We start from the raw sequence: 24,488 nt of genomic DNA on the forward strand, positions 1-24,488 counted from the left end.
TTAATTTTTTAGTGATAAAATTTTTATTAATTTTTATGATTTTAAATACTTTATAAATTTTTTCAATGTAGAGTGTTTATTTGGCCAAGCTCCTTTTTCCTCGGATACGTTTTTTCAACTAGCGGAAAAAATAAAGAGTACAAAGCCAATTCAAGTAAATATCAATCTAAAAAATAATAATCTTGTAATTTTGTAATGCTAAATTTGACATTATTGATTCTTAAGCAATTGTATTTAATTCTATAATTTACAATTGAAAGAGATAATTCTCACATAAATTATTTTTTTTTCTACATTAGTCATATGGAAATTTTTCCAATCTCCAAAAATTTCTCTATGTCCTGTATTGAACAGGATAAATCACATTAATATATTTTCTGAACTTTTCCTAGTTCTTTTGGATCTTTTAACCCATCTTCAGGATGTTAACCTCTATAAGTAACACTCCTTCTGATTGAAAAATTCTATCAGAAAAATTGCAGTTTTTAGAAATGATTATATCCCTGAAAATCAGTCAAAAAACCTGAATGTTTACAAAGTAAATAAACTTCAAAAATAGAAGCATTATTTTTATTTAGTATTTTTTTAATTATGATCAATTTGAGTTAGAACATATTCAAATTCAAGCCATTGAGACAGGCTGTTCCAATCAGATTTTTCTCAGTTATTTTTGTTTTCAACTGGTATAGAATTCCATTTTATATTAATTAACATGGAATAAATTAAATTTAAAATATTGTATAATAACTGTTAAGTGAAGACAATTATTAAAAAAACTCTACAGCAATGTTCATTAAATTATTATGACCAAACAAAATAGACTCCGTATTCTGTTAGGGATACTACTACAGTCCACATTGCTTTTATTGTACAAGATAGATAATTTTTTGCCAGGAGAACTATAAATAGATATCTTATGTTTCTGTTTTTAATGTTATATAATTTTACTTGAAGACTATTATATTCTGTTCAATTCTATCTGCTGTATATTGTTGTTTATGCATAATTTTTATGGTTTTCTAAATAACAGTTTTGTTTAGTTTTTAATATTGACATCATTCAAAAATTGTTAAATGAAGATTCAATTTATTAATCTAGATCATTTAAATAATTATTTCAAAGAATTTTATTAGTTATTTAATAGCATGTAGAGATAATGCTGCAAAATAAGAATAAATCTTATGACGTTCTTATGCAGTGTCAAAGATTATGCATAAATAAGCAGTAAATATTGAAGCCTAACAATTGCCAAATTATATTGAGCTATATTGATAATACTATTATTAATTAAATGCGAAGTAATTTTGCACTAGAGGCAGGCATTAGGTGCCATCTCTTGCTAAATGTACTAATTATAATTTAATTAATTAATTAAGGAAGTTCTAGAAGAAAAGAATTGACCTGAAGCGGGACTCAAACTTGCAACTTCTGCTAACCTTGCAGTTATGTTGCCAGTTATGCTACCTGGACTTTCATCCAATCCTCACTTTCAGAACTTATTAATTTAGATATAACCATACTCAGTTACTTATGATGCTGGCTGGAGATGATTTGGCACTATGGCACTCAGCTGGCTATTGCTCGTACTGCACTTTGGCATGTTATATATACATATATGTATTGTTTAAATTATATTATTTACTACATATAGATTTTAAAACAAAGACTGTCTCAGAAATTTACTCTTAAGAGTAATTTGTCACCATTAAAATTTATGCATATAATTATTGTATATTTAGATAAATTACAGTATATTGTATACTATTCTACCTGGACTAGTTAACAGTGATCACTTAGATTAGATTAGACAATGATTAATTATAATTTTTATTCTAATCTAAATAATCACTGTTAACTAGTCCAGGTAGAATAGTATACAATATACTGTAATTTATCTAAATATACAATAATTATATGAATAAATTTTAATGGTGACAAATTACTCTTAAGAGTAAATTTCTGAGACAGACAGACTTTGTTTTAAAATCTATATGTAGTAAATATTTTAAAATATAATGAAATGAAGTTTATCAAGATTTTAATGAAAAAATCAAATAAATTTTAACAGATTATTATTTTCAGCTATTTGAAAAATTATTTTTGTTCATTTTTCTTACATTATTAATATTTTTCCGTTACAGAACAATATAGCATTATCATAAATAGCATCACCTTAAACCACCAATGAATATTTGTGGGCAGATCTCCCCCATATATGTATTAAGTACAGAACCCTTCAGTATTAATGAATTATTAATTGTATAATTTTATTGCAAATGGTATCTCCAAATCATATGCATTTTAAACTTATGTACTCAGACATGTATATAAACTACATTATTATATATATCATTTGTTTGTACGTTTGTTTTGTACTGTTTGATGTACAGTACATTCAGATATTACTAACAAATGATATTGTTATGGCCTAATGTAAATCATTTCTATTGACTGTTTAAAATAACATGTAAAACATGTTATTTTAAACATAAATATATTGTTTTTGAAGCTTCTACTGATATCAAACATTTATATATTCAGAGTATTATTCATTTTTCATATATTAGAGTATTATTCATTCATATATTCAGAGTATTATTATATTTTTATGTAATATGATTTAAAAACCAAACAAATATGCATGTCAAATTTCAATCTGTTATCATTCCTCTCACAATACTCCCAGCCACAGGCTATTTGTGTACTTTTGTACCACAAAGGGTCATGTTACAAGATCAAGGTTTGGGGTTGAAATAACAAAAACAAAATTATAATTTAGGTCACCTGACTTCTATGAGAAGCTATGCAATTTTTCTCAAAACTGATAAAACAATACAAAGATTTTTTTATTGTAGACTGTAGAAAAACTTATCATCTTTCTTATGTTTAGGAAAATAGTAATTTTTTCAGAATTTGTGACTGATTTTTTTTTCAGTATTTTTTATTTTTATTTTTAAAGCACTTTATATCTCTCAGAAGCCAAACAACACCACAAGGTTATCATAATAACTAAATATATTTATTTATAGTAAATATTTATTAGCAAATTTGACACAATAAAATAAAAATTGAGATTTCTGATAGGAAACTAACGTTTAAGTTTTCTTTGCCAACGTAGATTCCCTATGGCGTCAATATCTCCGACAATTGTCGACACCTCATTTTGTCTCTTCTGGAAAGAGATCCAAATAAAAGAATAACTTTTGAAGAGTTTTTCAATCATCCATTCATTGATCTGAAGCATATGCCCTCTCTGGAATCGTATCAAAAAGGAGTAAGTTTGCACAGTTACTTATTTTGATTGATCGTCGAGATCAGTTATAAATTATTAATATATAGTTTCATTTAATTTTAGGTAAAATTAATTCAAGAAGCTATATTGAAGGATAGTTATGGTGATTATAATGATGCTATTCAATTATACTGTGAAGGATTGCAGTATTTAGTTCCTCTCGTTACTTGTAAGACATTTTATTTTGTTTGACTTTCATACAGTTGAATGCTAGTTAGTCATGTATACAAATCATTCCACATTAACAGAAAATTGTTAATTGCAGTTAACAATTTTAATCGTTTAATCATTTTCTTATTTTTGAATTTAGATATGTATATTATAAATTTTCTTAATTTTCTGCGTATAGCATGCAAACATTTCTAGAGGCTTAGCTGCATATAATTTAAATCGTATTTAAACACAGATAACCTACAGATTATGTGCACGAAATTATAGTGTATAATAAAATCAAATATGCAATATACTATAGTACTTTATTAATATGGGTCAAATTTATATGCATTTAAAATTGCAATATATGCAAATACATATACATGTAAAAATGCCAGATATATGCACTCCTATATGCATATACTTGTATTTACATAAGTTTATTGAAAGATTGAAATTTTACATTATTAAATTAATAAGTATAACATTTAAAATAATTTTAATCCAATTTACTGATTCAACAGATTTTGAGAATTTGAAAAATCAGAGGTTTCCACAGCAACACAAAACATGTTTGTTTGTGGAACTGTAAAAGAATGCAAGTTAGACAGACAAATTTAAAACATTTGAATTTTGCATGCTTATCTATAATTGGATGGCAGAATGACATTTCTCATGTAAATTGTACTTGTGCAACAAAGATTCACTGCATCAATAGCAGAAATGGACTATAGATTGTTTGAAAAAATAGCACTTGCAATCATGCAAACTTGCTATAAAATGTACAAAGCACTTGTTTAGTCTTGAAATTTGTTGGAACAACAAAATATGCAGTGAAAATCATATAAAGACACGTAAAATATGGATTATTGAGCAACTTTAACTTGATTCATGTGGACTTAAATCATAAGGTCCCAAAGCCATTAATTTTATTTTGCAAAAGATTAATTAAGCCTATGATTGTAAATTTCAACAAGGAAGTTAATAAATTTTTATCAAATTTTAACTTCTCTTCTACTATGACACATCTTCAAATGAAAAAGAGGTTATGTGAATGCCAAGAGTCCATCAACAAAGACATCATCAATACTGACCTTATCACATATGTTTTAAAACAGTGGTTCCTACGGACCCCCAGGGGTCCTTGGTACCATTTTGGGGTCTGTGGCAAATTAAAATTAATTTTGAGGGTGCGTGGACAAAGTCAGGGGTCCGTGAAAAGTTTAATATAAAGTAAAATAATTATGACCCATTTTCATTATTAGGATACTTAAGAATAGATAGCAATAAATAAATTGGTAGCCATTTTTACATTCTGAGTAAAATATAAGTATACGGGTACATAAAATACAAAATGCAAGTAATGGCAAGCGTCGCACAGTGAGAGTCGAGCTGACCGCAGCCGCCTATCTATGCAGGTTTGAACATGAACGGAATCTCGCCACTACATGCAATAACTTGTCTAAAATATGACACTAGACGAGTTGTGCATCTAATCAACAATTTAATTCTGTTTTGTGCGTGATGTGAAGTGCATACAACAAATTTTTCAAGTTTTGAACAGAAAGTTGTATAATTTTTTTTTTATTGTTACAAAGATAGAGTACGTTACATGAGTATTTTTGAACACATTTGATATCTTCTTGTATATTAAATTCATAAGTAAAATTATACTGTGACTGTCAGCCATATTGTTATATGTAGTTTAGTTATATTTTATATTTTATTTATATTCTGTTCTTCCCTTTTTGTCATAACTTCCTTCTAGAAACTTCTTAATTAACTCTTATTGTCTTAAGGAGGGATTATCTCTTCTCAGAACTCTTAGTAGAACAAAAGGATAGGGGGATTATCGTTTCTCTGAATTTTGGAGAAAACAAAAGAAAGGAGGAAGCCTGAGGCAAAACTGCCAACAGAAGAGCCATTCTTGGTCAAGATCTCAGAGCAGACGGGAGGACAGGGCTGTGCTCCGGACTCGAGAAAGGGAAAAGGGGACTGCGGAGTCAAAGAAAGCCATAGAGGTCGATGAAATAGAATAGATTACAACCACAAACTTTTGTTAAAGTTAATATATTTAATAGTTTTATTATATAATATTTACCAATATTTTATTATATTATTTATTTATTATTACTTAAAATTTTACCCTTATATCTTAAATAATTAATTGATTCGAGTGTTACTTTGTAGTGTTATTCTATTTTCAAATTAAAATAAATTATTTCTTTGCAAAAAACAAGAAACAGAAGTTTTTATGAATAAATAGTGGTTATTTGCAAAGAAATAATTTGTTTTATTTTCTTGTATCTTAAGTTTGTGTCCTTTTTTATAGATAATAATATGAGAATATTGTGAATATTTAAAATATGGCTTTATTCCGTTACCAACAAATAGTACTTTACCTATGTGCCTTCTATGCAATAAAACTTTGTCAAACGAATCAATGAAACCTTCTAAGCTTAAGGAACATTTGACAAAAGTCCATAGTGACAAAAAAGATAAAGATTTAACTTTTTTTAAAACAATCAAAGAAAAATATTTGACACCGTCATTGAAACAAGTCTTTATGACAACATCTGAGTGAGATCACGATGGACTGCGTGCTTATTATAACATTTCTTTACTGATTGCAAAGTCCGGAAAGCCACACACCATTGATGAAGAACTCATTCTACTAGCTGTAAGTGAGGTAATACACACCCCTGCTGCATAAACCAGCTTCCGATATTATAAGACAAATTCCATTGAGTAATAATATGGTGCAAAAAAGGATTGATGAAATGGCTCAGTCCATAGAAAATTCTTTATGTGAGTACTAGTACTTAAAAACATCTGAATTCTCTATACAGCTTGACGAGGCAACTTTGCCAGGAAATGAAGCATTACTTTTAGCTTATGTAAGATTTGTAAAAGATGAGAATATTTCCCAAGAATTATTACTTGCCAAATGTTTGGAAACTGATACAACAGGTGAAACAATATTTAATGAATTAAAAACATTTTTTGATGCAAAACATATCCCCTCGAGTAATATCCTCTCCGTTGCTACTGACGGTGCTCTGGCAATGGTAGGACGACACCGAGGCTTTCTGGCATACTTGAAACAAGCTAAATTGAATATATTATCTGTACATTCTGTCATTCACCGACACCATTTAGTTGCAAAAACCTTAGTGAATGCTTGCATGGCTTACTAGATTGTCATTCGGGCAGTTAATAAAATCAAAAGGAATGCCTTAAATGAGAGATTATTTGCTCAACTTTGTCTAGAAAATAATGAAGATTATAATCATTTACTATTTAACATAGAAGTTTGTTGTTTATCTAAAGGTGCATGTTTGGATCGATTTTATGCACTCTTTGATTCAGTGTTGGAATTCCTGGACAGCAAAAACAATGATTTGCACTCAATTTAATTAATTCAAAAAATGACATAGCATATATGACTGACTTATATGCCAAATTTAATGAAACCAATTTGAAGTTACAAAGTGATCAATTAAATTTAATCAAAACTAAAAGTATAATATCTGCATTTGTTGCAAAACTTTTTTATACAAACAAAACTTGGGGAGAGGAGAATGCTCTCAGTTTCCAAATCTTTCAAAATTGCAAAAACGAGATCATGATTTGCTTGTTTATTGTCAACACTTAATGGCTCTTCATTCTGACCTCAGCCAAAGATTTGAAGATATTCTTCACTTGGGCATCCCTGATTGGGTGTTGGACCCTTTTGCAAGAAGACCCACAAACTCAGATGAAGCCATACTAATACAGGAGGAACTTATTGAATTATCCGCAAATGAAGAGCTGAAACCAATGTTTGAACAAGGATAACACAAATTCTGGTTACAAAAACAGATACCAATTTTATATCCTGAATTATGGGCCACTGTACAGAAGCTGTTGATTGCTTTCTCATCTTCTTATTTAGTAGAATGTGGATTTAGTGCAGTTATGAACCTCATCACTAAAAAGAAATCAACTGCAAATTAGTACCCACGGAGACTTATGAATGTTACTCACAAACATCGAGCCGAACATAAATAATCTCATATCATCCCACCAGATTCACTCATCTCATTAAAAAATAACGTGCTTTTGTATTTTAAAACAAAATTTATAATTTGAATAAATACTACTTTAAATGTAAAAATGTTTTATTTATATTTTATTTTTACATCACCATTCACCATCGAAGACATCAAAGTTAAATTTGAAATTTTGCTATAATGCAGTTGTATAGAGTTATTTCACTTGGGGTTCATGGTCAGGTTTTTGCTATGAGAAGGGGTCCGTGGGCATAATAAGTTTGGGAACCACTGTTTTAGAAGAAGGGTTTACCTTGTGTTAGAATGATGTCACCCTACTTAAGAGCATATTCAATCGTAAACTGATTTTCATGTGGAAAACTTTACTCACATGGCAATTAACATTTATGAACAAGTCTATGTTGATGGATTTCTGGCTAATCTTATATAATTTTTTCCATTAATTATGTTTGTGTTTTTATTCACTTTATCTGAATTTTTAATGCCTTTTAAAAGGAAATTCTGATTGGTTGTTTTCAATTAATTCTATTTGACATACAAAATCTTTTGTATGTTTCAATATGTCATTATTGTTCCAAAGGCAACTTTCCAAAGACGACATTTTGAACATGTCAAAAACATTCAAATCTTAGTTATTTATTAAAGTGGACAATTTTAATACTAAATACTATGATTAATTTACCTTGTAATTAAGAAATTTCTGTACTGTATTGCACAGTTACATTGATTATGAAGTTATAGAGTACAATCTTTAATAATAGACTGCTTTGTTATCAAAAGAGTTATAAAGCTATATTCATTATTGTATAAATGGGTATTATCATTAAACCTCATTAACTGATTTATATTCTGTTATTAGTTTTATATCATAGTTATTGCAGTAATTATGATGATGATAAAATGTAATCATTGACACTTTTTATTCTTTGTTTAGCCGAAAAAGACCGGAGACGAAAATTAATTTTTCAGCAAAAGGTAGGAAATATGTTTAATAATATTTTCAAATTTACTTTATACAGAATAAGGCAAATTACAGACATTGCATTAACCTCAATGAATTCTTAATTTATAATACTTTGAAACCATTGTTGTATTATGAAGATAAGATTCAATAGATAATTAAGTTTATTTATTAAATGCATTTGTGTGAACAACTGGGGGTAGCCAAGTCACCTATGACAGCTATAAGCTAGTTCACTTTTGTATCTCCTGCTGGTGGGGTCAATTGCCAAGAAACACTCAAGAAACTGTTATGTAATGTGAGTGAGTATCAATAAAGCAAATTTTTGTTATTAATTAATTTAAGAGATTTGAGTTATATTTGTAATTATGCATCACTTCACTCAATTGCAATTTCAACTTAGGTTGGAAGTACTGTACATAACTCGCATTTCCTTGATTGAAATACAGTAGAGCATTGATTATTTGAATATTGATCAACCGAAACATTGCTTAACCGAAAGCATTCCAGTTGGCAAATTCAAATTTCCGCTAGTGCTGTGACACTGCAATATTTGGCTATGTCTTGGGCTACTCCAATATTATTTTTGTTGGTGTGCATGTTTTAGCTGGCAGCACTGGCACGACCATGAGAGGGTACTTAAGGACACACCGGGATTTGAACAAATTTCAACGTGGGATAGGTTAATATATTTTTTCGTACATAATCGGTTATCCAAAAAATCAATTATCCGAACAACCCTAGTCCCGAATTGTTTCAGATAATCAATGGTCTACTGTAATTAGTTTCAGGAACAAATCTTTGCTTCAGCATTGTTGAATTGTCTGCATGAGACTGTTTATGTGTAACAGTCAAGTCATGATGGGCCCAACCAGTTGAAATCTTTCTTTTCTGTAAATTGTTTGTTAACTGACGTTGGCAAAATTCTTGTAGATTCTGTAGTTTCTACACATTGCCTGACAGTCTTGTTTCACACATTGCTTGTCCATTGTCATTTTTGGCCTCATTGATTTCGGCACATTGTTTATGCTTAAATGTCCTTAAGAAAACAACTAATCCAGCAGGAAACTGTACTGCAGTATGTTGTTTGATCATTGTGCAAATCATTGAGAACGTCATTGGACTTTTACAGATAATGTCTCAATCTCGATGTTTGACCATTAATCTTTACACTTTACTTTATCTGAAGCCTGTGCATGACTCTTTCTAACACTCCGCAGTCCAAAATACCACATACTACATGCGCTGTAGGAATAACAAAGCCACTTACCTCTTTCTCTAGTCTTACATAATGATTTATACATCATTGAGATTGCATCATTCGCTTTGTGGTGGTGTTATGTTGTTTACCATTATGAAATGACTTTTATATATGTTTGACTGGACTGTAAGCCATCGCAAATTTATTTATATCATTTTTCAATATTTTAATACGTGCACTACCATTTTCATCAAAAAAATTTTTTTAAGAATTTGATATTTTTCCATTTTCAAAAAGTTCTGTAATAATTGTCATCTTATGAATTTTTCCAATGTTTTGAATTGCATTTATTTGATATGGTTTGAGTCAAATATGAATGTTTGTGTCCTCTATGTACTACTACTTTAAATTATTATAAACATAGATATTACAATTCATCCCTTCATTATACTTAGATTGAATGTTATTTCAAGCATATTTCATATAATTATTTTAACTTTTTCTGTCCTATGGGTGCTAAGAGAATTTTTTTAATTGAAATTATATATATGTTATGGACAAAGTGATTAATACAGGCATTATTATCCAAAAAATTTTTCACGGTAACCACAACAAAGCAAAATTTGGCATTTGTCTGCTCAAGCTGCTGGGCCCCTATTACATAGGAAAACCAGCAACTCAACTCTACTCTAGTTATACACTATATACCACTTCACAAAAATATTTTAGTCCATTTACGTAAACAAAAAAATACCTAACGCATCATTCATCAAATGAAATAAATATACCTTCTTAATGCAAGCAATTTTGCTGGATCCTGTTTTGCAAGTGGACCTTGAAATCACTCCAGAAAAAATCGACAAAAAAGAATTTGCTCTTGAACAAAAACTGCTTCAAGACTTCGTTGCTGTATATTCGGAACTTAACCTGATTTGTCAAGATGGACCGATGGAGCTTGTGAATTTTATTCATTGATACAAATTGATCGATTCAGTACCGAATATAGAAATCAGTCTCCAAATCTTTTTAATGATTGGAGTTAGCGTTGCAGCTTGTGAGATAAGCTTTTCCAAGCTGAAGCTAATTAAAAACTACCTGAGATTGATGAACCTTGCCATTTTATCCATTGAACGTGAAGTTACTGATTCCGTCGATTTTGATTCTGTTATTTCTGATTTTGCTAGTCAGAAAGCTCATAAAGTAAGATTTTAAAATTTAAATGTATCCTAATATTATTTGTTGTATTCACACAAAACGGAATAAATAAATTCAAAAGTCGAAATTTACAGAAAAAATTACTTGTTTTTGTTTGGACGTTCCCGATTACCATTACGGAAAAAAAACACCAGTGCCGAAATTGTTTTTTCGGGGCCCACAAATCTGGTTCCATGCTGGGCCCGGAGAACCCTAGCTATGCCACTGATTCCTGGTCATTATTCATAATGACCAACAAAATCGGGCATTGTAATAAAGTTAAATAATTTATCAAATTGACTGGTCATTATGAATACTGCTACCACTTAGTTGGGCAAAGTGATAATAATACATTGAGGAGTGATGATCTGACATACACTAGCCAATCGGAACTTACAACTTAGTTGCACATGCGTATTGCATTTAGTACCGAATTTTAAATTTATGTGACCGGTAGTTAATCTTTCTTTTTTGACAAAGGTAACAATCGTGGAGGAATCATTAAGTGATACAAATAATCGCTTCGACGACCAATTAAACGAGATAATAGCAGAAAAAAATGAGAACAATCAAATTTTTACAAAATCGGTGTATTTGTCAATGATACAAAAAGTGAGAGTCAAAAATGAAAGTTACTTCTAAGTTACCGGAAGAATATCAGTTAATAGTACTTTGAAATAATTCGCAAAAAAACAAACATTTCTAAATGAAATAAGTGGAGTTTTTTAAATCAAATTTAAAATTTGGTACTAAACGTGATACGCACGCGTAACTTGGAGTGCCGATTGGCTAGCGTATATTGGATGATCCCTCCTCAATGTATTATCATCACTTTGCCCGACTAGGTGATAGCGGTATTCATAATGACCGATCAATTTGATAAATTAATCAATATTTATCACACTGCGTGCCCTTTTTGGTCATTATTCATAATGCCCAATTAATCACTTTGTCCATAACATATATATTTTTTAATTTTTTGGCTTATCATCAGTGAACTTTAAACTGTTTACATAATTTTGCAGAGGCATAGCCTCTAATAAAAGGTCATCTCTGCAAATGAAGACTGTTTTTGTTTCTGGTGATTAGACATGATGGAAATGAAGACAATTTTTTTATATTGATACTCTTTTTGTTTGTTGTGGATTTGACCAGACTCATGACAGACAGCAGGCTGCTAAGGAATGGGATCCAATGTGTATGTGTATGATCAATCTGCCCATGTAATTTTGAGCCAATCAATACTCAAATCTGGATCTTTGGAGTAGTGTGTTGATCTTTACTGTTGTTATAAAAAATTCAAAAGAATTCTTTTGAATTTTTATTCATTATTTTGTTTGGAACATGATATGTACTCATTGTTATAAAAATTAGTGCACCGAGTTGTCAGAATCAAATGAAATTGTATATGTGTATTGTGAGGGTAACAGTTATATAAGTAAGTGATTACAAAAATGAAAGCAAAAGGATCATTTATTTCAGGAAAAATTACAAATGAAAGGAGGTTCTAGTGCCCTTGGGCCACCCCTAGTGGGAGTACACGATGTGATATGGGCAGGCATGTTGGCACACAGGTGCCATATGATGTCCTGCAGCATCTCGGTCCATGGTTGCCACAAGTGGTCCTCTAGTTTGGTCAGATTACTAGGCTATCCAACTTGGCATCCCAGGTGATCCTAGACATGTTCAATTGGTGACAAATTGGGACTGAGCAGGCCAGGGAAGTACAGCAATGTGGCAGAGGCAGTCTCTTGACACCCTTGCTGTGTGTGGTCAAGCAGTGTCTTGTTGGAAAATGGCTCACGAGAACCCTGCCACAAGAGGCAACGTGTGGCTGCAGGATTTCACTAAAATATCACTGGACTGTCACTGTCTCTTGGATCATTACTAGTTGAGATCAGCTGTTGTATGCGATGGCACCCAGACTTTCACACTGGTTACAGGGGTAGTGTGCACCTCCAAAGTGTGAGCAGGATTGAGGCATTTACCACGGCCTCCAGACACAAAGATGGCCATCATCAGTGCCCAAACTAAATGTGGATTTGTCACTATATATGACCCAATTCAATTTTGTTGTAGTCCAATCCTGTCGGGAGCAACACCACTCTAAACGAAGGCAACAGTTGACGGTGTTAATGACAGCATGCATAATGGCGTCTATGATACCAAATGTTCCTCACCCAGGCACCTCAAAACAGTTCAGACAGACACAGGGGCCATGAATAGTGGCACCGTGTCTGGTTGGCCGTGTGCGTTCTTGACGGAGGACCAGGAGGTCCTCTTGATTAGTGATCTGCCGAGGGCATCTCAAGCCTGGGCGCAGTGCATGCAAGCTCTCTCTCATCCACTGGTCCTGACACCACCTCACAGTGTTGTCAGAACAGCACTGTGAGGGGGTGGCAGGCTAGTTGGCAAGATGACCATTTAGCTTCTCTGAACTTGACAATCCTTTCCCTCTGAAACTTGGTTGTTCATATGGTCTTTGCAATGTAAAGGCATCTCTAGTGATACTACGTCCCTCTGCAACAGGTAAACTACAGACAGGATGCCCTTGCACACTTGTTTTTATAGGCCAAGGGAGATGCAGTTTAACCTGTCCCATGTTGAAATTTTTCTCTGTTGTGTGTCACGCCATTTTTGTCTGTTATGCCTAATGAAAATTACACATTTTTGAAAAAAATAATCGTATTGTCTGAAATTATTTTTTTATTTTGCACAAACAAAATAGATATATTAATAAATGTAAAAACAAAAAAAAATTATATTTTGGAAGTTAGTTTTAATATAAAAATTATAACGACTAGCAACATCTGATTTCAAGAACGTTCCAATGCTGACACAAAATATCTCAGTCAAGGTCAAGGTCATTAGGTCACGACCCGAGATATGTCAGGGGTACCAGGGAGTAGGTTAATGCCCTCTGTTGGCATTACACCACAAGCAATCATGCTATAACTAGTCATTTCCATATCAGTTTGAGACTTATCTGCACACCAAGTTTTGCAGTGATACAACTTCTTGGTGTGTTAATTTTTATGGCAATGAGTGTATTATCAAATTGTAATGTTACAAATGTCATAATTACTTTTTCTTTCAGGTAGAAGAATATATGAATAGGGCTGAAGAACTAAAGGATATGGTGAAGACATATTCTGAAAAGACTACACCAATAGAAATGTCTGGAAAGTTAGGTAAATCAAACATTTCTTAATATACAAATGCAGAATTCATGCAAGTTACATTAACTACTTTGTAAAGTTGATCAAGATAAATGAAAATGGTGTCACTTTCGTTCTTACTTTTGCTAGACATTTCATCTGATTTGTGTACAAATGGTTGATATGTCTAAGGGTTAAAGTTGAGAATGTTGCTAGTGTAGTCGTACGTAAAATGTTTTTTTGGATTGCTTTAAGTAGGCAGTTACTTTTATCGTTTCACTTTTTAATCCACAATTTTTACACTTGAATGTATTTAGAAATATAGTAAGACCTTGCTAATCTGAAATTCTGGTTAATTTGAAACCACCAAAAAGTATCTTTGCCGTTTCTGTCTCCGAACAAACTATGTAGCTGTTGCACTTTCCTTGTGCTGCCCAGAATACGTGACACGTACGAACCCTCAAAATAAATTTAAAATTTCTTATCAGAGTTGAAAACAAATGCTAATCTTACACTTACATAGAGTTTTTGACCTCTATGAGTATGTGAAAGGAATGTCAGTCATCCTGACATAAAACAATGTACTCATCCAACTACAGTATATTGAGAATTCCCATGTTAATACAATGTGATTGAAAAATCAACACAACCCGATCATCATACGTGTGCTTTATCGAATACACCATAGCCACGTTATAATTTTTTCAGTAGGAGGCAGCACGTGTGTTGCGATTCATTTCACCTCGTGTTTGGATTGTATTTTGTCGGTGTCACGAGCGGGATGTCATTTCTCTAGATCTGGCACATATTTATCACGAAGCAATACTTTGCTACTAGCTTTCATACAAGCATGATTGAAATACTTGGATAAAAATTATTAGAAAGTTTCTTGCAGAGTTAATTAATTGTGGTATTATGGATAGATATGAATGATAGCAATGGTTTGAATGATAGCAAAAGACGGCTGTGTGTAAAAAGGTGTATAAGAGTCTGTGCTGTAAATTTAACGCAGTCTTAGAAGAGTGTTAAATTGGTATCGTCGGACACCATTTTCTTCACAATGGAAACTAACCACTTCCTTTGTGAATTTCATTTAAAATGTCATCAATGTAGAGCAAGCAGAACTAGGTAATTATGACTCATGAGTGTCAAAAGTACCTTGTTTAGTCATTAAATTTTACAAACATTTCATTGCATGCTTTATCCATGATTGCATTTTCAATTTAAGCTACTTACTGACAAATAATCACAATTTGAAATTTGTACAGTATGATCCTTTAAAATATCCATAGGTACTGTACATTTGCAATTTAGAAGAATGTTCAAGATATGGTCAAAATTTGCTAGTTGGAAATTATATACAGGTAACCCCCGTATAACACGGGAGTTGTTCCAAAAAATTGCCAAGTTATACAAAACAAAGAACTAGTACAAAAAGGGGAGTTATGTTCCAAAAATTAAAAAACATGCTATTATATTCTAATAAAGATATTTATCTTAATTATGAAAATTTTCTTAAGAAGTAATACATATTAATATAAATTCAACAACACCAAAAGCAGAAGCGTCGAGATCTGGCAACATCGAAACAAGTTTCGAGAAGGACCACGTGTATCAACAGAAGTCGGGAAAAGAAAATTTACATTCTGTACTTAAGTACTAATAGTTAAAAATTATGTAGGAAAATCTGATAGTATGTACGCGCTCGAATGAAAAATGTCAAATGAGATATCTTTCGCATTTAAAAGCTTTATCACGTTTATTGAATTGTACGGGGATTTTCCTAATTTCAAATTAGATAAAGTTCGCTTTTAATGGTTTTTATTACATTTCGTGTCGTACGAGGGTTTCACCCAGTTCTCGAACCATGTTAGAGTGAACCCGTGCTATAAAAGCACCGTGTTATAGGGAGGTTACCTGTAAAATAGCTATCGTACCTTTTTCTTATATAAAATTGAATAACGATTTTGTGAAAAACGGAGTCGTCTTAGATGTCGTTTGCCAACCAAGTAACCGAATTGCACAAATGTAAAAAGCACGGATTTTTCTGTCGTCCAAAAATATTTAATGTATGAGTATAATTATTACATTTTGAATTTTTTGGTTTTCTCTCATTTTTTTACTAGAAAATGAAATTTGATAAGAGAATCGTTAAAAGAATTTTTTTAAAATTGTAAGCTTAAATGAAAATTCATTATTTTTAAGCAAATTCTGCATTATGTAGTTTAGTTAATTATATGCAACAAGTATTAGTTCCTCTAAGCTGTGTGACTGTGCAATTGCATGACAATTTTATTGTTTTTTAGTATGCAGTTCTCAATATCTGGTATTACAATCACTGGGAAATTTTGAACATTATTTTTAATTGTAAGTTATAATTAGACTGAATTTTGGACAAAAATTTGTCTGTCAAACCGGGTCCATTCAGAAATTGCAATTGTTTTATTGTTTTCCGACCCGTCCCGGACCGTCGACACGATAAAAGCAACGGTCTGCTGCTCCGGTCGGAAATCTCGAGTTTTTTTACAGGCAATCCGTCCCAGATAAGTTGGGCATTGCCAACCCGTCAAATTCAACAGACGTGGAAGAAAGGGTTGCTTCCTTAATGTCCTTGAGGTGCAGTCAAAAACAAAGGACTGGCCTTAAGTATATTGCCAAACTTCAATTTGATATCTTGTGAATAAAATCTTTTTATTTTTTGAAGTAACTTTAGTCGTGTTTAACCCTTTGAAGAGTGCCCGCGACAAATTGCCACACAATTTCGATAAGGTCTTGTTTAATCCAGTTTTTTATAGCTCAAGTACACAAATTACAGCATTTACTTATCAAAGAAGTGCAGCAGCTGTTAGGGTAAAAGCAGTGTTATTATTTTGTAATCCAAAACCTGAATGTTAATTCTTTTCTGAAAATTACTCCATAGAGCAATTTAATTTTTTAAAATCAATTTGTATTTAGAAAATGTTTCTCTTTATTTACAGATTTTTTTAAATTAATTGTTTCTAGATTTTAGAGCCTATTTAGCAAGGTGAATGGACTTATTTTAGACACCTAAAATAAAACTTTTGGAATCATTGGATTTTTAGTCTCTTAATAAATACCAGTTTTCTCTGTCGACGTTCCCCGCCGGCCACTCGCTTGGGCACCCGTCGGGTCGTCCCGTACGCTCGAATTCCCACTTGGAAAACATCGTGACTTGCAAGTCGTCTCCTACTAGAGGGAATGCAGACAATAAGAATATGCAAATGTTAACGTTATAAATGGTTCTAGCTATGAGACAAAGTTCTTATCTTGATAGATAGTTAAGGATGTTACAATCGAACAGATGCAAACATAGTGATCGGCAGTAATTATGCACCATAAGCCAATTCTTTTTTGACAAGAATGAAAAGAAGAGAATGCATCTGTTCCCTTTGCCATTATTCTCTTCTCATGTTTTTATTTCAAAAGAATGAGATACATTTGTCTTGGCTTAAAATATGTCTTCCCGATTAACAATGGTAAGAATTGTAGGATATGAAACCAAGGAAATTAGAACTTATATTTTTTCCACATATCAAAAGAGAACAGAAGTATGCCACGAGTAACGTGCTGTGTTACGTGTCAAACCAATTCACGATCGAGCCAGACCGGCCCGAAAAATTATACCCACGAAAGGGAGAAAACAAAATTGTTCGGACGCTCGTTTTTCCCTCCTTTTTGCTGTAGCAACCAATAAACATTACAAATGTAATAACAGATACTGATCTTTCTAATTTTCCTTCGTCAACATGAAAGTCTTGGTTTTGATCATAAAAATAGAAACATGGCTTTATGACTTCACTAATTAATTTCTGATCCAACTTATAAAACTAATTTGGTATTTTGTTTTGTTTTTATCACAGATATTTCAATAATTTGTATGAATTTCAAAACCAGAGGTAAAAATGGCATGAGAGAGGCCAAAAATATTAGCATTTCTTAACTCCAATTGTTGAAGTTAGGAAGTTGACATAATCCATTTGAGATAAAACTACAGTCAACCCTCTTTAGTATGCCACTGTCTGTTCTTCCCTCTTTTTTGGAATTTTTTTGAAATTAGAAAAATATGTACTACTGAAGAAGAGAAAATTTAGTATAACACTTCTACAGCAGAAATAAGAGTTGAAGTGAAGGAGTAAAATGTACACACACTGCAAGTAAATACAAAACATATTTATTTTGAGACAAACAAATCTGGTATTAATGACTGTTTTTTTTTTTTTTTTTGTGTTCACCAATTTCATCAATATTATTATTTATGGCATAAACATGCGACATTACATCAGAATCAACACAGTAAGCTTCTAGGAAGGCTCTTACTATTCGAATGCTTTTGTTTGCTTCTTTAGCAGATGGTGCAGGTTGCACTTTTTCAGTCTCATCATCCGAATCCGAATTTTTAACGTGATTTGCAGTTCACAGTATCGTTTCTATGTTCATTTCTTCAAAAGTTAGCAAATTCTCGTCAAGGTTTAAACATTCTTCTGAAGTTAAGGGATTTTCCAACGATGCCGTTGCTCGAAACCGGTTCAAAACGTCGGGTCTTCGCCACGTGATTTTGCCATGATGGATTATAAACAAATTTCGTGTTTTTCTTTAACTAAACCAACTGCTCGTTTACTTGTATCAAGAACACACACACAGCAGCAGATTATGGCAAGTTAGCAATACGGTAGAATAGAACACTACGAAAGAGCAACAGATTTCAAAGCAAGAAGTCAAGACTCATTGCTATCCGCTGTGGGTTAAACACACTCAACATTCCACCAGAATAATTCATCACCAAACTGTTCAGGAGAAAGGGATTCCAAAACTTTTTACTGGCATTAAGTGAGCTGGCATAACAATGGGGTTTTTTAATATATATTACTCTATAGGGAAGATTTGTTCTTCATAAATATATGGCAATAAATGAGGGTGGCACTCTAACGAGGGTTAAAACAAACAAAATAGAGAAATTACAATAGTTCATCTACAATTGATCAATTTGATGTCATTTCTCTATTTTGTAAAGCTACTTTCGAACCATTTAGAATTAATAACCAAACCCATTTGTATCTGTCGTGTCGTAAATTTACACAAATTGAATTAGTGTCGTAGAATCAGACTACGACCTAATGTTTTTGTCTATTTTTGTTGATTTCTAAATTTGGAAGAATAGTAAGTTTGACGACACTCTTCATTTTGGAGAGATTTATTTTTAAAATTGCTTGATGCATTTCCAAAAAGTTTCATTTGCAAAAATATTGGTTTTTCACTCGAACAATCACGACGGATAGCCAGTTGGACTGTACGGAGCAAAATGACGTGCAATTTAAACGAGTAAGACTACTCGTTTAAATAGGCTTTTTGGTTTAAAATATAGCTTACGAAACGGTAAAGTTGGGGATACGACACAGAATTGACTTCAAATATTTATTAAGCCGCACACCTCCGAAAAATTAAAATTTCTCGATTTGCAGCACAGATCGCCTCCGAAAATCCAGATTTGGAAAAATCCTTCCGGAAGGCCGAAGAAGCGGAGAATTTGGTAGGGACATTTTACCTCCTTAATCATAAATTCAAATACAAAATTTAAAGCTCAAAATGGCAGAAAACTGCTCAATGTCGTCTTTTCTTTTAAAGAATTATTTAGGAATGCACGAAGAATCTTCGAAACTGTACCAGGAAGCTCTGGAAGTGATGGTTAGTTACGTCAGAGGTAAGTCTAGTGCTTTTGTACGTTTTCCTTCGTATCGTACGTTTTGTATTTCATTACTTCCGCGTGGACTTTACTCGCCAGCTCTTCCCAAGGGAGAAAAGAAGTCGATCTTGCTTCGGGAAGTGAGTACCGTACACACATTTACGTAATTGCACTTAAACCGGAATAATTCATCCGTCTCCGACAATCCCCCCAGGTCGACCGTTGGATGGGAAAGGCGGAAGAGGCAAAATCCAGTTCGAAGGCCCAAAGGCTCCGATCCAACGAGATACTGGCCGCCATGAGGTCCAACATAAGTCCCGCCGACACGCTAGGTAAGAGCACGTTTGGATTTTTGGCGGAATGTTTGGCACCGTCTGACCGGTATCGTTTCAGGTCAAAACTGTTGCATCCAGTGAAATTTCTTTCCGGAGCCACGTCGGTAAATTATTAGAGTAAGGAATCTTCGGACACGACTAGCATTTTGTTTAATTTATATACATTTTGTAAATATTGTAAATAAACAGGAAATTTGTTTTTAATAAATTATTTATTATTTGCAGATTTTTTATGCAATTGTTTTTTAAGCATTATGAATTATGATTTCAATTTTAAACAAATTTACAAAGTTTGCTTACGTAAGTATATATTGTCGGATAATAAATTCGTATACAACCAGATTTTAAAATAATTCCCTCGGATTTCTACCAATACTATTACCGGCAAACGTCAGAGTAAGCAAAGAATTTCGTTTTCTACTAGAAAATTCTATTGCAAATCTGCAATTCCGTTTGGCATTTATCAACTTAAGTTTGTTTTGTAAGCCAGACGACGACGTAACCGCACGGGAAGTAAATTCGGTAACAAACGTTTTCGAAAGGACGGCGACGACAAACGAATCTACGCCGACCCCGTCGTGCCCGGGTAGGAGACGTCGGCGTCCTCGTCCGTTTCCACTCCGATCTCCTCCAAGAGCGCCTTCTTGCCCTTGGGATAACCTTCGAGCACAGTCTCCAGGATGTCGCAGGCCATTCTCTTCCTCTTCCTCCACTCCTTCAACGCAGACTCGTTCTCTCTGGCAATCTTCTCTTTGGCTTCGGGCGGAACGTCTTTGGATCTGCACTTCAGCTCCTTCAACCGGGTCTCCATTTCTCCGTTTTCTTTGCGTAATTCTTCGAGCTTGTTTCGTATCTGTTCGTCCGTTAAACTGTTCTTTAAGGAAGCCAATAAAGTCTCTTTGCTCTTGACCTCTCCCTGCAAACCTTTCAAAACGGAAGTCGTCTCGGAAATGTCCTGGTCCATTTTGGCGATTTGTTTCTCGTCCAGAGACTCCATCCGGTCCTGATCGGCGTAATAAATCTTTTGTTTTCCGTAAACTTTTTCTTTAATTTCGTTTTTTTCTGCCAGAGATTCCAGACATTTAACCACGGCAGTTTTTCCGTGTTCTTTGTGCAGATTGTTGAAGACGTCGATGGCACTGTACGGCCTGTTTTGCTTCTTTAGATATTCCAGAACGGCGTCGTTAACCGACTTACCTTTGTTTTTACTCATTTTTAATCGAAACCGACTACGATCCAGACGACTTTCCCTCCTCTACATCACGTGATATATTTCTACGACAGTCCCTCTGGTGACGAAATATACTTCGAAATATTAAATGCAGTAAATAAATTACAATTTGCATAAACGATGTACTGTAGTAGTACGATGACGATAAAAAGTGAATATAGTTTTCATTATTATTATTAAAACTTTTTAAAGTAACATAACAATTACCAGAAGAGAGATCGTTACTGTAGTCAAAAGAATCAATCTTTTCCAAGTTAAAAACTCGAAATAATTATTAAATACAAAATTCTAATCACGACCAAGAATAATGTTGATCGTTGCTAGAAATTTGCAGTGTTATAAAAAAAAAAAAAAAAATTGCTACTGCAGACGAACTCGAGATGACGCCTTCCGATGTTCTAAATTTTTTCTCGGAGATTTTCAGTTAATCGAAATATTGCATCGTAGCGTTTAAATAGTCTCGATGGATTGAAGTTCTATTTACGCCTCCAGTCAATTTAACATTCGACTAAAGTCTCATAATTCTTATTTTTCTCGTATATAAAGATTTTTTTTAATCCGATAAGACAACCGTTAAATCTTAGGCTTAATGTCGCCATTTTAGTTCCCTTTCGATTCTTTACGTTTAATTAAAAAATTTTGGCTCTCGTTTAATCGGGATAAATAATAATCTTTCCTTTTGGTAATTCGCGGGCGTTTATATTTTTTTCCGCGGTTAACGGTGCGGTAAATTATGTACGCCAACGCTCGATTATAACGTTTTCATCGTTTATAAAATATATTCAATTATTAATATTTCTGATTAGGCTTACTAGACGCCCTCGCTTTGATGTTTCCGCGTCCCGGCCAGTTTGTCACTTTATCCCGGTTATTTGATAATAGCCAGTTGCGAGGTTGCGGCCGAAGTTTTCAACGCGAAACCGTGAACGTCGGACGTCCAGTGCCGCCTTCCTCTAAGCCTAAAATTTGACAATGGCGTTTGGAACGTCAGTGGAAGTCACGCTCGACGTTCCAAACGCCATTGTCAAACTTCTAGGCTTACGGGAAGGCTGCGCTGGACGTCCGACGTTTACGGTTTCGCGTTGAAAACTTCGGCCACAACCTCGCTAAAATTTAAAAAGTGCCGAATATACAAGAAGTAAAAATAGTGCAACCCTGGGGTAAAATGGCGATATGGCAACTAAAATGTCTCCTCTGTTACACTCACAGTTGCCAATCTAAATATTTTATGTCTATATCTAAGTACTTTTAATGTTGTCTAGATGTTTTCCCCAAAAATTTATAACGTGTGGTCTAATGAATTTACATGTTTTATTTTTTCAACTAGATAGATATTTTTTCACAGAATTTATAATAGCGTGTAGCCTATGGAATCCAGATATTTTTATTTAAAATTTTAGATATTTTGTTTCAATTAGAGTTGGAAATCCCGAAACTTACACTGGCACGTCCTATCTTATAAACTCCGTATCGTATCCGTATGGCCGTACCGTATTCCGTAAGAAAAGTTTGGATCGATCCAGTGGCGGACAAAGGCTAAAGTGGGCCCTAGGCAACATTGTAATTCCGGGCCTATTTTTCAGTCACGACACATACTTTGCGTTTGGTAGTTTGGTTTTAAAGCATATAATATGTAGTTGTATTTAATTATCGGATTCCAAGAAAAAAAAGAAAAAAATAATATACATGTACAAAAATTAAATAAACATAATTTATTAAAACAAACAATAATACTTAAACAAATATACCCAGATTGATTAGTTATATTGCCTTTTTTCTCATTTTTAATTCTGCAAACTCGTCAATTAGTTTGTCATAATTAATAGAGTTATTTAATAACTCTTTTCTATGTAAAGTAATGATAAACTATTTAATTTTTGTTGGCCTAATGTGGATCTTAAAAAATTTTTCATTCTGGCCATTACTGAGAATGATCATTCACCGCTTGCATTGCATATTGGAAGGGTTAAATAAATTCTCAGAATTATGTTGAAATAATATTATTTTCCTGAATAAATGACCACACGGATACAGGCGAAATAATATTTTCTTTACTTATAAAAGGCTTAAATTGTAATACTTCATTTTTCAGTTCTGCTAGGTTTAAATCTTGTTCATAACATTTTAATTCCTCTATTGAAGTCACTAACATCACTATCATGAAAAATTGTTTTGAATTTATTGTTAATAGTTTTATATCCCTCAGATCTTTTTTTAATGTTGCTAATTAAAGAATCGCATACAACAAAAAAAATATTAACTTTAAAATGTTCTTTGCCACTGAATCTTATTTCATGTTCTTGGAATTTCATCACGAAATAGTTTTCGTATTTCCTGCCGTTTTTTATCATTAGTATATGCAATATCGTTAACTTTTTTTGCTTCTTTTTCTAAATTGTCAAAATCATCTCTAACAGTTTGTATGAAATCTATCAATGAATCATATATTAAAACTGCTGTATTTAGGGATTCGTCTTTTTGTTGAAGAGTCTTGTTTGAAGCATCTATTCTCTCTAAAATCTTTTCCCATATAGTAAGTAACAGTACATACTCAAATGTATCAAGTTTTTTTATGTAAATCGGCAGCTTCGGACCTTGTTAATGGTTTTTCATCTTTGTTTGAGGAAAAATGACGTAAACAATGTTTAATTTCTTCATAATTTTCCTTTAAGGATTTCGCAGCATCGGAACGAGCAGACCACCTGGTGTCACAAATAGGTTTAATACTCGAGTGTTTGCTCTTACAAAATTTTTGTAATGCATTCCACCCATGTGTAGAACTTGAGAAAAATACGTACAATTCCTGAACGATATTGAAAAAAGTGGTCATTTCCATGCAACTTTCGGCAGCAGCGTTTCCAATTAAATTTAATGAATGATTTGCGCGTGGTATAAAATGGGCAGAAAAAATATGTTGTTTTATTCTGGATTGGAGTCTCTTATATTTACCTGACATATTAAACGCATTATCATAACTCTGTCCCCGACAGTTAGTGATGTCTAAATCTATATTATTTAAAAATTCTAAAATAACTTTCTCCAACTTTTCACCCGTACGAGAAAATATAGGTAGAAATCCCAAAAATCTTTTTTTTATACCACTCGGAAGAACATAGCGAATAATGACAGTCAGCTGATCTACGTGAGATATATCGGGTGTCGAATCAATAATTAGAGAGTAAAATTTGGCTTCCTTTATTTCGTTCACTA

At 32.8% G+C, this 24,488-nt stretch overlaps 2 protein-coding genes across 4 annotated transcripts in view; one reads left to right on the top strand and one right to left on the bottom strand.

The window, feature by feature from the left end:
- Aduk (Another Drosophila Unc-51-like kinase) overlaps positions 1–20,271 on the top strand; it is a 34,574-nt gene extending 14,303 nt beyond the window's left edge. Inside the window, exons 6-15 of one of the 3 annotated variants that reach the window (XM_067289149.1) lie at positions 72–154; positions 3,119–3,274; positions 3,356–3,461; positions 8,432–8,472; positions 13,951–14,044; positions 19,492–19,559; positions 19,655–19,730; positions 19,812–19,852; positions 19,927–20,044; positions 20,106–20,271. In XM_067289149.1, the coding sequence (XP_067145250.1) occupies positions 72–154; positions 3,119–3,274; positions 3,356–3,461; positions 8,432–8,472; positions 13,951–14,044; positions 19,492–19,559; positions 19,655–19,730; positions 19,812–19,852; positions 19,927–20,044; positions 20,106–20,128 (806 nt within the window). In that variant the 3' untranslated portion in view covers positions 20,129–20,271. Of the gene's footprint in view, positions 1–71; positions 155–3,118; positions 3,275–3,355; positions 3,462–8,431; positions 8,473–13,950; positions 14,045–19,491; positions 19,560–19,654; positions 19,731–19,811; positions 20,045–20,105 lie in introns of those variants that run through there. The other 2 variants (XR_010883104.1, XR_010883103.1) reach the window with 2 other exon arrangements.
- A 91-nt stretch (positions 20,272–20,362) lies between these two features.
- Positions 20,363–21,320, bottom strand: LOC136990745 (homologous-pairing protein 2 homolog). Its single transcript, XM_067289176.1, has one exon. The coding sequence runs from the start codon at positions 21,258–21,260 to the stop codon at positions 20,610–20,612; it is 651 nt and encodes a 216-aa protein (XP_067145277.1). The 5' UTR covers positions 21,261–21,320; the 3' UTR covers positions 20,363–20,609.
- Positions 21,321–24,488: the final 3,168 nt, after the last annotated feature.

This window comes from Centruroides vittatus, unplaced genomic scaffold (genome assembly GCF_030686945.1).
Source record: "Centruroides vittatus isolate TY-2023 unplaced genomic scaffold, ASM3068694v2 contig_134, whole genome shotgun sequence".
Lineage (NCBI taxonomy): Eukaryota > Metazoa > Arthropoda > Arachnida > Scorpiones > Buthidae > Centruroides > Centruroides vittatus.

Coding starts and splice junctions, on each gene's coding strand:
- LOC136990745 (XM_067289176.1), bottom strand. CDS start 21,260: ATGAGTAAAAACAAAGGTAAGTCGGTTAACGACGCCGTTCTGGAATAT.